Source organism: Cetorhinus maximus, chromosome 29 (genome assembly GCF_964194155.1).
Source record: "Cetorhinus maximus chromosome 29, sCetMax3.hap1.1, whole genome shotgun sequence".
NCBI classification, from domain to species: Eukaryota; Metazoa; Chordata; class Chondrichthyes; order Lamniformes; family Cetorhinidae; genus Cetorhinus; species Cetorhinus maximus.
The window spans coordinates 24,845,492-24,862,757 of NC_135907.1; the positions used below are offsets into that span (position 1 = coordinate 24,845,492).

A 17,266-nucleotide genomic window follows, 5' to 3' on the forward strand; every position below is an offset into this window, starting at 1 on the left:
TCTGAATCTGCCTGCAATGTAAATGTGAGAAATCTGCAGTTTCTTATTCTCTTTACAAAGTGAGGTAGGAGGTTAATACCTCTTCCTTTTAAATAGTCAGAAAAACTGGGGGAAAAAGAGGGGAAGAGAATCAGAAGAAACCTCAGCTTTGTTTTCTTGATTGCCCCCCAGTGACTTCCTCTCCATTTCAAATAGTGGAAGCAGCAAATGCAAAGACTGCAGGGGTTACAAGTGTGCAAGTTGCTATCTTGACTAAAATCCACCTGCATTTCTACAGCGACTCCTCAATCAAGTTTAAACAGCCCTTGCTGGCAAAAAATTAACGTGCACTAACACAGTGCATCATCTTTTAAAGAAAACATTTATTTAAAAAGGGTTAGTTTATACTCCAATACACAAGGAGTGCAGAACAGTAAAATTTCCTGCAAAACACACTGCTGTTGCAGGAATTTGGAGTAATATTCCTTCTAAGCGGCACCTGTGTGGCCACCTAAAGAATTGAATGGTTTTGTGCAATGAAATACACAGGCTGTGCTTAATAAAGAAAATTTAAAGAGAACTTTGGTTATCTGGCAGTGGCCGTGTTCTTTCTTGATCATCTGATATATTTTACTTCCTCTAAACTGATATGCAGCACAAATGTTTTTTCAAGAGCAGCTCTGTGATTAAAAAGCTTGCCAACAATCTCAAAAAATAAATGAAAAAAAAAATGCCTTGGAAATTTCTTTGGATCTCATTTGTGACAAATGTTAAAGAGTTAAATTAAGAACTTGACATTGGAGTGTTGTTTAATTTAAAAACAAGCAGTCAAGAGAGAGGGGGGAGGAGGAGAGATGAATATAATAATTTCCACAATGGTACAGAACAGATCAATGAACAATATAAGTGATATTCTTGAGGAAAGGAGTATCACTGGAATAGCCCAATTGAAAAATCTACAAGCAGCCTTCAAAACATATCAGTCTTTTATATTGAATAGTCCCTGTGACTAAAAACCAATTCCAGACCAGCAACATTTTCCAACTTTAGTGACCATTAGCCAGAAATTTCTTCAACTGAAAAAAATAGACAGATTTAGGAATAAGCAAATTGATTCCCAGCATCAAGTGCTAGCATGCAAGCAAAATAAATCTGGACTACAGATACAGCTAATTAGTATGTAAAATCAACCATATGGAAGGCTTGACAAATGGTTACTATTCTGGGCTGTGACTTAGTTAAAGGTTCAGTGAAGTGAACTGATAAAAGACATGAGTAAATGAAGAGTCAATAAAAAGTACATGGATACATCATAAAAAATCAGCTACCAGGAAGTGCTACAAAATAGGGGTTAGTGAAGAGGTCAGATAGATGCTGAAAATTACTGCCCATCTAGACGACAGTATTGCTGAAATGAACAGCAAAGAAGCCTGATTGTGGAAAATGTTGTTAGCTGGAAATAGTTTTAAAAAAGCCAGTGAACAAACTGCTTCTTCAGTCTTTCAACAGAACAATTACTGCAATGATTGCTAGCATGTAGAATTTTTAAAATGTGCTTACCTTTGAGCCACGCTCATTAAATATAATTTCTACATCTATGATTTTACCAAATTGCTGCAGAAAAAGAAAAAAGTTTGTTAGTATAAATGTCAGTTCAAAATTCTGCTTTAAATACAACTCATATTTCTCATACTTCCACTGGTTCTCTTAATGGTGCTGATCTTCACTGGGACAGAGTTCTACGAGTACTAGTAGCCCTTTGGTAACTCGCTCAAGTGGTCATTCCTCCCGAGTGAATTTAGCCGGTGAGCATCAGTGAAAGGTTATTTAACCACAAGGGACATCACAGCAGAGGCTGATGAGCAAGAATCACCAGTTAACAATTACGATCAGGAATGTCTGCTGATTTTAGGATATTAAGATGGAGACTTAGTTGCGGAACCACTGCTCCTAGCTGAAGTTACCTATCACTGCACAGGCTGGAGATCAAACCCAGGACCTTTGACCTTTATGCCTCAGAACGCCGCCACCCCCCCCCCCCCCCCCAAACAAGAAAGTGATTTACCCATTAAGCACCAAGCAAGTATGTAATGTGCCCTTTAATGACAATTGTTTTATTCCGTTTGGCATGGATTTGCAAACAGCTCCAAAGTTGAAATGCTGCTTTAATATGGTCAGACTTTTGGGTCCCAATAGGTAATCACTTTTTGCCTATCCACGTCTGTCCAGCAGAGACAAATCTCTTCTCAGGAGACAAGCAACACAGGATTCTAAACATATCAGGATGTGCTACAGCTGCATTGAAAACCTTAGTCCTGCCCTTGTTCGGCTTGATATACATCTAAATCACTGAGGTAAAAGAAACACAATGCCTGATACTAAGAATAACATAGAGAAACCTTCATGTGTCTCTGGCTGGTGGACTCTGAAAACAAGTCTTAAAGGCAAAGCACTCAGTTCCCTTCTGAAATGGATTAATTTAACTGACTGAAGTAGGTAAAATTCCAAATGATTCAGTGGAATTGGCTTCTTTTATTCATATAGCTGGGGAAATAGAGTTCGATATTGAGGTTAACAATCCATCCAAATGCTTCAGCTAATCCATGGTGAATGGTTGCAATGCCACCAGGAATGGATCGCTCAGGACAGAAGTTCAGTATGTTGGCGAAGGTCTGACTTAGACGGCCACAGTCACAATGTGGAGTAATGGCTTCACCTTCCCTGGCCTGTCCTCAAGTAAATGAAGGTTGCTGAAGAAAGACATTTTGTCAAAGCTTTCCATCTTGTACTCATCAGGATAATTGCAAGAATACCAATGTCAGGGAAAGCAACAACTTTATACTATATGAGAAGAGTGTGCTGCTTGGTTGGCAAGTAGACTCTGATTGGTAGAGGCGTTGCCATGGAGGTTAACAATCCATTCAAAGGCTGCAGCTAATCCACGGCAACGCCTCTATCAATCAGAGTCCACTTGCCAACCAATCAGCACTCGCTTTTCATACCCTTTAGTATAAAGCTGTTTTGGTGAAAAAAGAGACATGTTGAAGCTTTTTATCTTGCACTCATCAGGACACTTCACAAGAATACCAATATAAGGTGAAAACAACAATTTATACTGTGTGTGAAGAGAGTGCTGATTGGTTGGCAAGTGGGCTCTGATTGCTAGAGGCGTTGCCATGGAGAATGCACTAGTGTTGGTGACTGACAGTTAACTGCCAAACGTTGTTTGAAATTTAAACTAGGCAGCTTGACCCTGATTGGTCAAGGCATTGACCTGAGGCATGAGTCAGCGAATGGCTGTCACTTATTTTGTTTAGCTGAAACAGGCGCAATGTGCGCACATGTTCTTTCTGTCTGCAAAGAACAGGACCTGTGTATTAATATATGCAGCTTCCAGTACATGCAAATGCGGCACACTGCGAGCCCAACTGACAATCTTAAATTGGTTGTAGGCATAACTCTTAGCACACTGAGGATTATTTAGCAAATGTTGTCCACTCGCGGAATCACATCTAATGTTGGACACTTTTGAGTTTTGCAAGCATGGGCTGGTTAGGTATGGTCTGTGCCTTGCCCGTTGAAAACAGCGGCTGGGACATGTGACATACCTAGCACCGCACTGGTACTGAAATTCATATACCACATTACTCATTTGTGTGATAGGCAGAACGTCTTTTTGGCTTGATGGCTGCATCCTGTTAGTGGCGACACGAGTGGCATTCCCTGCGGAGATCAGGAAATTCAAATGTGTGCTAGCACTAGGAAGCCACTCGAGGGAGACAGCAACCTTCACGTGGTTTTCCTGTTAAAGCAAGTTTTCCAATCTGAAAATTTGTGAACTAATACTGTCAGGAAGGCGATCCAACTCTGGTGACTGGGCTCCCAGTCCAACCAGTAAAGCCCACTAAGCAGCTTCCGAATCTTCAGAATAGCTGCTTTTATATTGGTGCTAATGGGGGCATTAGTACTGCCAGTTTGACACATAGACCTTGCTAAACTAGCAGTAAGCACAAAGTAAACTCGCAACTCTCTCTGCCCAGCCAACTTCGACATCAAATGAATATGCTGACCTATATTGACTCCCTGCCCCAAAGGCCTCATGTTTAAATACTTTCTTGGTCTTGACGCCACCTTATCTCTATTACCTCCTTCAACCCTACAGCTGCAGTCCTCCAAAATCTCCATTACTTTGACTTCTTGTGCATTTCCACCTCCCTCCTCCTTCTTTCAGCCCACCATTAATGGCAATGCTTTTAGCTGACAAAGCCCCAACACTCAGGAACTGTTTTCTTATATTCCTCTGCCTCTCTACTTCACTCTCCTCCTTTACGATTCTCTTTAAAACCCACCTTTTTGCCCAAACATTTGTTTACAAATCCCAATATCTCTTTCTGAGGTTCATCTACTTTTTTTTTGATTACACCTCTGCAGAGTACTTTGGGACATTTGTCAAAATTTGTGGTGCTGCATAAATGCAAGTGTTGTTTTACGTTGACACAAGAGGTTGGTGTCCTGGCTGCCTGGATTTACACTCCAAATCTAACTCCATTATCCGAGCAGTAAACTTTTCATGGGTCTGTGAATCTGCCGGCAGGATAAGGGTCTAGATTAGCAGGGAGCAGTTGACTGCCACTGGCACCCCAGAATTCAAATTCAAACACAGCAACTATAATCCACTCAACCTAATTAAGTGTAACTACTGGAGGGATAAGTCAATCTTTTATGTCTAACTGTTCTACATGCCTCTTTGTGTCCTTTCATATTAAACTTCATTAAATTTGTTTACAGAATTGAACAAACAAATTTCAATGTTTGATGAGTCTATTCTACAGTTCTTCAGTTCATTCCAAAACTCAAAGGGAAAAGCTGTAAATCCAAGATTCACAATTACGTATGTTTAACATCTGAAATGACAGAATTGGAGAGACAAATATGGACAGAATTTTTCTATCAATGACTCTGATAAACTATCCAGTTAGTGGCTAAAGGATTAACAAACCTTGTATGGACATTTCTCATGCCATTTAGATTCTATTATGTTATCCTTAAAAGAATATTAAGAATGTTCAGCTGGGTACGGTTAATTGCTAGCCACGATCAAAAAACATGATGACCTACATACATCCTCTGCAGGCTCTATTGTTGGAACAATAACAACTTATATTTGCATAGCACCTTTAACATAATAAAACATTCCAAGGCTCTTCACAGAAGCATTACAAAACAAAATATGACATCAAGCCACATCCGGGGGTATTAGGTCAGTTGACAAAATACTTGGTCACAGAGGTATGTTTAAAGGAGGAAAGTGAAGTAGAGAGGGTATTCCAGAGCTTGGAGCCTAGGCAACTGAAGGCACTGGTATCTCAGAGAGCTGTGAGCTGAAGGAGGTTTAAGAGATAGAGAGGAGTGAAGCCATGGAGGGATTTGAAAACAAAACTTGAGAATTTTAAAATCAAGACTTCACTTGACTAGGAGCCAATGTAGATCAGCAAGCACAGGTGAACAGGTCATGATGCAAGTTGGGAACACAAGAAAGAGCAGGAGTGGGCCACTCAGCCTGTCAAGCCTACTCCACCAGTCAAACAGATCATGTCTGCTCATCTATCTCTATGCCATTTTTCCCACTATCCCCATATCTCTTGATGTTATTAGTATCCAGAAATCTATCGATTTCTGCCTTGAAGATGCTCAATGACTGAGCTTCCACAGCCCTCTGGGGTATAGAATTCCAAAGATTCACCATCCTCTGAGTGAAGAAATTCCTCCTCGTCTGTCTCAGAATTAGGGACAGGCCATTTAAGGCTGAGTCCCTGGTTCTAGACTCAACAGTCAGGGGAAACATCCTATCCACATCTACCCTGTCACACTCTGCAAGAATCTTGTAAGTTTCAATGAGATCGTGTCTCATTCTTTGAAACTCCGGAGATTACAGGCCCAGTTTCCTCAATTTCTCCATATAAGACAATCCTGCCATCCCAGGGATTAGTCTGATAAACCTCCACAAGTACATCCTTCCTTGGATATGGAGACTAAAACACAATATTCACCAAGGCTCTATACAATTGCTGAACATCTTTACTCCTGTACTCAAATCCCCTTGTGATAAAGGCCAACGTACCATTTGCCTTCCTAATTGCTTGCTGCACCTGCATGCTAGCTTTTAGTGACTTATGAACAAGGACACCCAGGTCCCTTTGGACATCAACGCTTCCCAGTCAATCACCGTTTAAGAAATTCTCTTCCTTTCTGCTTTTACTACCAAACTGGATAACTTCTCACTTATTCACATTATATTCCATCTGCCATGTACTTGCCCATTCACTTAGCTTGTCCTAATTTTTTTAATTAATTCACATGTGGGCATCACTGGCTAGGCCAGCATTTATTGCCCATTCCTAATGGCCCTTGAGAAGGTGGTGGTGAGCTGCCTCCTTGAACCGCTGCAGTTCATGTGGTGTAGGTACACCCACAGTGCTGTTAGGGAGGGAGTTCCAGGATTTTGACCCAGCGTCGGTGAAGGAACGGCGATATATTTCCAGGTCAGGATGATGAATTGTTTGGAGGGGAACTTCCAGGTGGTGGTGTTCCCATGTGCCTGCTGCCCTTGTCCTTCTAGATGATTCCATTCTTAGCTATATAAACCATATCCAGAGTATCACTTGCAATGACTTCTTTTCCTGCTCTGCACTGTTACCTCTAGTCTCCCCCAAAGGATCTATCCTTGGCCCCCTCCTATTCCTCAGTTGTATGCTCGGCGACATTGTTCAAAAGCACAGTGCTAGTTTTCACATGTATCCTGATGAAACACAGCTTTACCTCGCCACCACCCCCTTGACTCCTCCACTGGTGCTAAATTATCAGATTGCTTATCTGACATCCAGTACGGGATGAAATTTGCTCCAATTAGATATGGGGAAAACTGAAACATTGTTTTTGGTTCCCTAGTTACTGACTCCACCCACTCCCTGGCAACAGTTTGAAATTAAGCCAGTCAGTTCACAACCTTGGTGTCACATTTGACCCTAAGATGAGCTTCCAACCACACATTCCACACCATGATTAAGACTGCCTATTTCCACCTCCATAACATTGTCTTTTCTACCTCCAAACTTGGCTATTCCAATGCTGCCTGAGTCTTAACTTGTCTTTCAAAATTCTATAGACTCTGGGAAGGTTCCTACAGATTGGAAAGTAGCAAATGTAACCCCCCTATTTAGGAAGGAAGGGAGAGAAAACCGGGAACTACAGACCTGTTAGTTTGATGTCAGTAGTTGGGAAAATTTTATAATCTATTAAAAAGGGTGTGATAACTGTACACTTAGAAAATAATGATATGATTGGGCAGAGTGAAATTGGATTTATGAAAGGGAAATCATGTTTGACAAACCTGTTGGTCTGAGGATGTTACTTGTAGCATAAAGGAGAACCAGTGGATGTGGTGTATTTGAATTTTCAGAAGGCTTTCTGTAAACAAAATTAGAGCACTTGGGATTGGTGATAATATACTGGTCTGGATTGAGAATTAGTTAACAGGGAACAAAGTAGGAATAAGTGGGTCATTCTCAGGATGGTAGGCTACTCGGGTACTGCAAGGATCAGTGCTTCGGCCACAGCTGTTCACAATCTATATAAGTGATCTGGCTTTTTTAAAAATTCGCTCATGGGATGTGGGCGTCGCTGGCTGGGCCAACATTTATTGCCCTTGTTCAGAAGGCATTGTAAGAGTCAACCACATTGCTGTGGGTCTGGAGTCACATGTAGGCCAGACCAGGTAAGGATGACAGATTTCCTTCCCTAAGGGGCATTAGTGAACCAGGGTGGTGATGAGGTAAAGCTGGGTTTCATCAGGATACAAGTGAAAACTAAAAATATGAGGGGGCCAAGGATAGATCCTTTGGGGGGCACCAGGGATAATGGTGCAGAGCAGGAAAAGAAGCCATTGCAAGTGATACTCTGGATACGGTTTATATAGATAAGAATGGAACCAGGTGAGAGTAGTCTCACCCAGCTGGATGACAGTGGAGGTGTTGGAAGAGGATGGTGGGGTCAATCATGTCAAAGGCTGCAGACAAGTTGAAGAGGACAAGGAGGGAAAGTTTCATCTTCGTCACAGTCATAGGGTGTCATTTGTGAATTTAATAAGAGCTGTATTGGTCTTTGGTGGGGTGGAAACTGGATTGATTCAAATGGAGCTCCAGGAAAGATGGGCATGGGTTTAAGGCATAAACACATTCAAGAACTTGGGAGAGGAAAGGGAGGTTGGAGATGAGATGGTAGTTTACAAGGACATTACACTGCAATCTTTCCACTCAATGAATCAAAAATATTTAATTTGCCACAACAGCAGTTTATTGCCCAGGCAAATACAACAGTTGCCAAATTTTCTATTTACAGTAACGTCAAACAGAATGTGCATTTAGACTTAATTAACATGCAGAGGGAATTTCAACATGTGGGAGAGAACAGGACAACATAACTTCTTTTTAAAGATGAGTTTTGTGCTTATCTAAAGTAGTGATGTTAGTACAAGATACATCTCACTTTTTTGGCTTGGGGGAGGTGGTGGCGTAATGATATTGTCATTGGACTAGTAATCCAGAGACCCAGGATTCGAATCCTGCCACGACAGATGGTGGAAATTGAATTCAATAAAAATCTGGGATTAAAAGTCGAATGATGACCATGAAAACATTGTTGATGGTCGTAAAAACCCATCTGAATCACTAATGCCCTTAGAGAAGGAAATCTGCCGTCTGCACCTGGTGACTCCAGACCCACAGCAATGTGGTTGACTTTAAAATGCCCTCTGAAATGGCCTAGCAAGCCACTCCGTTGTATCAAACTTCAAAAAAAGTCAATAAAAAAAGAATGAAGCCGGATGGACCATGCGGCAATGACCTAGGCACCGGAAACAACAAAGGCAAACCCAAACCCAGACCTGTCAACCCTGCAAAGTCCTCATGACTAACATCTGGGGGCTTGTGCCAAAATGTGGAGAGCTTTTCTACAGACTAGTCAGGCAACCAACAAGAGGGAAAAACATACTTGACCTCATTCTCACCAACCTGCCTGCTGCTGATGCACCTGTCCATGACAGTATCAGTAGGAGTGACCACCGCACAGTCCTTGTGGAGACAAAGTCCCATCTTCACTTTGAGGACAGCCTCCATCATGTTGTATGGCACTACCACCATGAGAAATGGGATAGAATTTAAACAGTTCTAGCAACTCATGACTGGGCAACCATGAGACACTGTGGGCCATCAGCAACAGCAGGTTTGTACTCAACCACAATCTGTAACCTTGGCATATCCCCCACTCTACCATTACCATCAAGCCAGGGGATCAACCCTGGTTTAATGAGGAGTGCAGGAGGGCATGTCAAGAGCCACACCAGGCATGCCTAAAAATGAGGTGTCAACCTGCTGAAGCTAAAACACAGGACTACTTGCGTGCCAAACAGTATAAGCAGCAAGTGATAGACAAGGGTAAGCAATTCCACAGCCAACAGATCAGACCTAAGTTCTGCAGTCCTGCCACATCCAGTCGTGAATGGTAGTGGATGATTAAACAACTCACTGGAGGAGGGGGCTCCACAAATATCCCCATCCTCAATGATGGAAGAGCCCAGCACTTTAGCAACAATCTTCAGCCAGAAATGCTGACTGGATGATCCATCGCGGTCTCCTCCAGAGGTCCAAAAGCATCACAGACGCCAGTCTTCAGCCAATTCGATTCACTCCACGTGATATCAAGAAATGGCTGAAGGCACTTGATACTGCAAAGGCTATGGGCCCTGACAATATTCTGGCAATAGTACTGAAGACGTGCTTCAGAACTTGCTGCGCCCCTAGCCAAGCTGTTCCAGTACAGCTACAACACTGGTATCTACCTGGCAATGTGGAAAATTGTCAGGGTATATCCTGTATACAAAAAGCAGGACAAATCCAACCTGACCAATTACCGCCCCAACAGTCTAACTCTTCATCATCAGTAAACTGATGGAAGGGGTCATCACCAGTGCTATCAAGCGGCACATGCTTAGAAATGACCTGCTCAGTGATGCTCAGTTTGGGTTCCGCCAGGGTCACTCAACTCCTGACCTCATTACAGCCTCGGTTCAAACATGGACAAAAGAGCTGAATTCCAGGTGTAAGGTGAGAGTGACTGCCCTTGACATCAAGGCAGCATATGTCCACGTGGAGCATCAAGGAGCCCCAGCAAAACTGGAGACAATGGGAATCAGGGGAAAACTCTCCAATGGTTGGAGTCACACCTGACATAAAGGGTGATAGTTGTGGTGGTTGGAGGTCAATCATCTCAGTTCCAGGACATCACTGCAGGAGTTCCTCAGGGTATTGTCCTAGGCCCAAACATCTTCAGCTTCTTCATTAATGACCTTTCTTCCATAAGGGCAGAAGTGGGGATGTTTGCTGATGATTAGCACCATTCATGGCTCCTCAGATACTGAAGCTGTCCATGTCCAAATGCAGCAATGTCTGGATAATATTCAGGCTTGGGCTAACATTGCCAAGTAACATCCGCACCACACAAGTACCAGGCGATGACCACCTCCAACAAGAGAGAATCTAACCATGGCTCCTTTTCATTCAATGGCATTCCCACTGCTGAGGCTCCACTATCAACATCCAGGGGGTTACCACTGACCAGAAACTGAACTGGACCAGCCATATAAATACTGTGGCTGTAAGAGGTCAGAGGCTAGGAATCCTGCGGCAAGTAGCTCCCCTCCTGACTCCCCAAGGCCTGTCCACTATCTACAAGGCACAAGTCAGGAGCGTGATGAAAACTGCTCCACTTGCCTGGATGAGTGCAGCTCCAACAACACTCAAGAAGCTCGACACCATCCAGGACAAAGCAGCCCACTTGATTGGCACCCCATCCACAAACACTTGCTCCCTCCACTACTGCCGAACAGTAGCAGCAATGTGTATCATCTACAAGGTGCACTGCAGGGACTCGCCGAGGTTCCTTAGACAGCACCTACCAAACCCACAACTGCTACAATCTAGAATGACAAGGGCAGCAGACACATGGGAACACCACCACCTGGAAGCTTCCCTCCAAGTCACTCACCATCCTGACTTGGAAATATATCGCTGTTCCTTCACTGTTGCTGGGTCAAAATCCAGGAACTCCCTCCCTAACAGCACTGTGGGTGGACCTACACCACATGGACTGCAGCAGGTCAAGAAGGCAGCTCACCACCACCTTCTCAAGGGCAATTAGGGATGGGCATTAAATGCTGGCCTAGCCAGCGATGCCCACATCCCGTAAATAAATTTTAAAAGACGTCAGCAGGAAACACTCTCAGCTGTAAGAAGCGTAAGCAAGATTGAAAATAAAGTTCTCTTTACATTAGCTTACTAACAAACCATAGCCCATTAGATCAGTGGCAAATTTCCTTTTTAAGTTTTCTGAGAGTCATAATGGCACAGAAAGAGGCCATTCGGCCCATCAAGTCTATGCTGGCTCTGTGTACAGCAATCCAGTCAGTTCCCGCTCTAATCCCATAGTCCTGCAAGTTTATTTCCCCCCAATTTCCTTTTGGAATTATTGCTAGTCTCTGCTTCCACCGTTCTTGTAAGCAGCAGGCTCCAGGTTATTACCTCTCAGGATTATAAAAACATTCTCTCTTACATCGCCTCAGCATCTTGCCCAAAACCTGAATTTGTGTCCCCAGTCCTTACACCATCAGCTAATGGGAACAACTTATCTTTGACTGCCTTATTTAAACCTTGTATACTGCTATCAAATCAACCACATTTGCTCCAAGGAGAACCCCAGCCTCTCCTCTGCAGCTAAATCTCCTCATCCCTGGAACTATTCTGGTAAACCTCCTCCACATCCACCCACACAATTCTGTAAACTTCACATCCTTCCTGAAGTTTGGTGACCAGAACTGGATGCAATACTCTAGTTGTAGCCTAACCAAAGCTTTATAAAGGTTTAGCATAACTTCCCTGCTTTTGTATTCAGAGCCTCTATTTATGAAGGCCAAAATCTCATATGCTTTGCTAACCACTCTCTCAATATGTCCCGTCACATTGAAAGGTTTATACAGATGAACCACCAGGTCTCTCCGTCCCTACACACTCTAGAATTGCGCCATTAAGTATATATTGCCTCTCCTTATCCCTTCTGCCAAAATATGTCACTTCACACTTACTTATCTGTATTAAATCCCATCTGCTAGCCTGGGTTCTGTTGCAATCAATTTGTTTCACCCTCACTGTTTGCTACGCCTCCAAGCTTAGCATCATTGGCAAATTTTGAAATGTAAGTCTGTATATATATATATTATATATATATATCAATGAAATGGTCCTAGCACTGAACCTTTGGGTACACTGCTGTCTATCATCCTTCAGTCTGAAAGACAAACATTTACCACAACGCGATGTTTTCTGTCCTTCAGCTAATTCTTTATCCAAGCTGACACTGGCCCTCCTATTTCATGAACCTCAATTTTGTTAACTAACCCTTTACGTGGTACTTTGTCAAATGCTTTTTAAAAATCCATATAAGCAACCTTCTCTGTTACTTCATCAAAAAATTCAATTAGATTAGTCAAACATGATCTGCCTTTTACAAATCCATGCGGGCTCTCCGTAATTAATTCAAAGCTCTCCAGGTGCTTGTTGGTTTATTTTCCCTGATAATTGTTTCTAAAGCCTTATCCACTACTGATGTTAAACCCACTGGCCTGTAGTCACTAGGACTGCTCTTACACCCTTTATTGAATAAAAATCTCACATTTGCCAATTTCCAATCCTCTGATTATGGCAAGCCCTTCCACTATCTCTACCTCCACTTCCCTTAGCAACCTAGGATGCAAGCCATCTGACTTTACAATTTGATTTTGCCAAATATTTAGCTCTCCCTCAAGTCAATGACACCCTGCTAGGGTATGATTTTTGCCATATCTCATCCAAACAGATTGGGCACATGTGAGCTGTGAAAGTGGAAGTCAGCATTGGTGTGATGGGGTGGGATAGGGGAAGTAAGGAGGAAGCACCATAACTGAGCCCAATCCTGATCTCACCTGACATCTACACACATGCATTTTCCAGCAGAGGGTGTTGGATAGTGATGAAGGGCAGCAATGCTGGTCAATTTTCCCTCCTTGACCCAGCAACATTTCAATCAGTTGTAGCACCCTTTCCAGCACCCTGACTTAAATTAGCCAATTTGGCACAGAGCAATAGTTTTTTTTTAAATCAGCATGGCTCAGCTGCACACTGTATAAGTTTTCCAAGCCATTGGGTAAGTATTTTTTCCATTTTTGCAGCAACTTCTCCAAGGGCCTGCAGGTGTCACCAGGATTCCAGAAAGGCATCAACTCTGGACTAGAGGTAGTCTCCTGGCATCAGGTCAAATGTGGGCAAAAAAAAACTCCTGATGGTTACTGCCTACTGCCCTCTGTTAGCTGATGAATCAGTACTGCTCCAACACCAAGACTGGCTTGATAGCACCACTGCTGAGTCCAAGCTGAGACAAAGCAACTATACTGGGCCTGTGGCAGGTGATGAGAGAATCAACATGAGAGAAAAACCTACATTCCCACCAACACCTGTTGCAGAAAACACATCTGCACATGACAGTGTTGGTAGGAGTGACCAACTTGTGGAGATGAAGTCACGTCTTCACACTGAGATCACCCTCCATCATGTTGTATGACATTACTGACGTGCTAAATGAGGCAGATTCAGAACAGATGCAGCAGTTCAAAACTGGGATCCATGAGCTGTTGTGGGCCATCAGTAGAAGGAGAACTGTATTGCACCAAAATCTGTAACCTAATGGTCTGGCATATCCCTCACTCTAGCCTTACCATCAAGCCAGGGGACCAACCCTGGCTCAATGATGAGCGAAGAGCATGCTAGGCATGCCTAAAAATGAGGTGCCAACTTGAAGCTTTACACAGGAATACATGCATGCTATATACAGAGCTCAGCGATCCCACAACCGACAGATCAGATCGAAACTGCAGTCCTATCGGATTTCATCCAATTGTGAATTGTGGTGGGCAATTAAACAACTAATGGGAGGAGGAGGCTGCACGAATATCCCCAACCTCAATGATAGCAGAGCCCAGCACTTGATTGTAAAAAATAAGACTGAAGCATTTAACCTTCAGCCAGACATGCCAAGGAGATAAGTGACCTTGGCCTTCTCTCGATATTCCCAGAATGACAGGTGCCAGTCTTCAGCTAATTTGATTTATTCTAAGTGATATCAAGAAATGGGAAAGCGCAAAGGCTAAGAGCCCCGACAACATTCTGGCTGAATACATAAGCTCCAGAACTAGCTGCACCCCTAGCCAAGCTGTTTCCATACAGCTACAACACTGGTAGCTATCCAACAATGTGGAAAATTGCCCAGGTATGTTGTGTCCATGCAAAATGGATAAATCCAATCCGGCCAATTACTGCTCCATTAGTCTACTCTCAATCATCAATCAGCAAAGTAACGGAAGGTGTAATCGACAGTGCTATCGAGTGGACCTTACTCACCATTACTCCGTTTGAGTTCTGCCAGGATTGTTTGGTTCCAGACCTCATTACAGCCTTGGTCCAAACAAGGACAAAATAATTGAATTCCAGAGATAAAGTGTGAGACACTGCCCTTGACATCAAAGTAGCGTTTTGACGGATTGTTATCAAGGAGTCCAAGTAAAACTGAACTCAATGGAAAACAAGGGGAAAACTCAAAAGACTCAGTCCATACTGAGCACTAAAGAAGATGCTTGTTGTTGGTAGAGGTCAATCATCTCAGCCTTGAACATCACTGCAGAAATTCCCCAGGGCAGTGTCCTAGGTCTAACCATCTTCAGCTGTTTCAATGATCTTCCTTCCATCATAAGGCCAGAAGTGGGGATGTTCGCTGACGATTACACATTATTCAGTTCCATTTGCAACTCTTCAAGTAATGAAATAGTCCATGTCCGCGTGCAGCATGGCCTGGACAACATTCAGGCTAAGTGGCAAGTAACATTTTCACCACACAAGTGCCAGGAAATGCCCGTCTTCAACAGAAAGAAAATCTAACCATTTCCCCTTGACATTTACGGAAATCCGCATCAACATCCTGCAGTGTCACCACTGATCAAAAGCTTAATTTGACAAGCCATATAAATACAGTGGCTACAAGAGCAGGCCACAGGCTGGGTATTTTGCACTGAGTGACCCACCTCCTGACTCCCCAAAACCTGCCCATTATCTACAAATTAGGAGTGTGATGGAATATTCTATACATGCCTGGATGAGTTCTGCTCCAACAATATTCAAGTGCTCAACATCATCCAGAACAAAGCAGCCAAGTGAATGCATCCCATCCACCACCATTAACATTCACTCCCATCCACCACCAATGCACTGTGGCTGCAGTGACTAATCTTCAACAGGATGCACTGCAGCAACTCACTAAGGCTTCTTCAACAGCACCTTTCAAACTTTAACTTGAACCATCTAAAAGCACAAGGACAACAGATGCTTGGGAACACCACCATCCACAAGCTTCCCTTCAAGACACACGCCTTGACTTGGAAATATATCACCACTCTTTTATTGTTGATGGGTCAAAATCCTGGAACTCCCTTCCAAATAGCACCATGAGTGTACTCACACCATATGAACTGCAGCAGTTCAAGACAGCAGCTTACCACCACCATCTCATGGGCAATTGGTAATGGGCAATAAATGCTGGCCTTGGCAGTGACGCCCACATCCCATGAACAAGTAATAAAGAGGTAAATAGCAAACCATCAATTCTCCCATCCACTTGAACTGTGGATAACACTCAGCAGGGGAATTATCGATTTTTCCCCCTCATCCCTAAATTGTGCCTGGAGAGAAAACACAAACTGTATGCAGGTACGGGGTTGCTATTAATGGCGAAAACAATTTAATGTGATAGTTTGAGGTGACAATAGGGTTGCCAACCCCCAAGATTGTTCTGGAGTCTCCAATGCACAGGCAGAGCAGGATCGATGGGCTGAATGGCATATTCCTGCTCTTATTTCGTGTGATCTACGAGAAATTCAGGAGAAGAAGAATGATAGGGGCATTAGAAAGTTCTTTTTCCTTTTTCTTTGAGCATTTTTTATTAAGTTAGTTTTGAAAATATTGGAGATAGGAAAAGAGGCCATTTGATTGGGCTGAGTGCTTGGAGTTGGGATGTCACGGGATGAGAGCTCCAGGAATGCGCCCAAAGTTAGCAACCCTAGGCGACAGTATACCAGAGTACTGAGTTAGTGAGTTGCTCTAGTATTTTAATACCAATATACTAAATAAGATTAGGAACAACATTTGCCAGTTTAAGATCCCCAAACTAACAAGTCGAAACAGATATGCCAAACATTCAGATATATTGTGCATGATGAAAAGAATATTCCAGCAAAGTTCATATATGAACCTAAACCAGTAACTGGCGACATTATGCTGCAGAATTGCAGTTATTTAAAACTGGAAAGGCTCTGTCCAATTCACTTCTCATGGGGCTGTTCCAGCAATCAGACACAGGGCAACCTTCCTCTCATTTGGCTGTGTGAGGAAAACTAGGTCCTAGAGATGAAAATGCAGTGGTAAAAGCAGCTGTATTATCCAATTCCTTTGCATTAATTCATGTGCTATTTTACAATCTTTCATTAGGAAGTAATTTTTTGGACAGCAGTGCCAAGAGTAAATTCCCTTCCTGAAGTAACTCCACATCTCTAATGAGGACTTTTTTTTTAAAGCTTGAATCTCTGAACAGAGTTCCAGTAAAAAAACTCATCCCTTACCCCAAACATCTGCCTGAGGTCAGGATCACGGAACCGGAAGGGAATGTTGGAGACATGAAGCCGTTTGGGGATGGGTTTGCTCTCATTGCTCTCGGTATTCTGTGTTTGCTGTTGCCCGTCCGTTTGTGCTGCTTCATCTGTCTGCTGAAAGATAAAAATGAGACAAACTATGAAGTAAAATGAACATTTCACTGAAACATTTCTGTGTACCTGCAATAGCGGGCATGCATTTTAATTATCCATTGTATTCATCATGCTTCATTTGGCTCCACAAAACAGCAGCATACAATTATGGCCACACAATTAAAATTCTAGCTTTTCAAATCAGCAATATTATCTTCAAATATCTTCAAATTATGCAGAGGGGATTTGAAGATATAAACTTGTATTTGATTTATAATGGCAGTTATGCCTGTAAATAAATAAATAGTTTCTTTGAAAGAGGTATTTAAATGATTCTCCACCTGCACATTTCTTCCC

At 42.8% G+C, this 17,266-nt stretch overlaps 1 protein-coding gene across 12 annotated transcripts in view; it reads right to left on the bottom strand.

Moving 5' to 3' along the window:
- LOC144669472 (RNA binding protein fox-1 homolog 1-like) overlaps nucleotides 1-17,266 on the bottom strand; it is a 304,542-nt gene that overhangs the window by 53,845 nt on the left and 233,431 nt on the right. For all 12 annotated transcript variants that reach the window (XM_078531936.1, XM_078531937.1, XM_078531941.1 and 9 more), the window contains 2 exons: nucleotides 16,787-16,930; nucleotides 1,540-1,593 (listed from right to left, as the gene is read on the bottom strand). In XM_078531936.1, coding sequence (XP_078388062.1) covers nucleotides 1,540-1,593; nucleotides 16,787-16,930 — 198 coding nt within the window. The remainder of the gene's footprint in view (nucleotides 1-1,539; nucleotides 1,594-16,786; nucleotides 16,931-17,266) is intronic.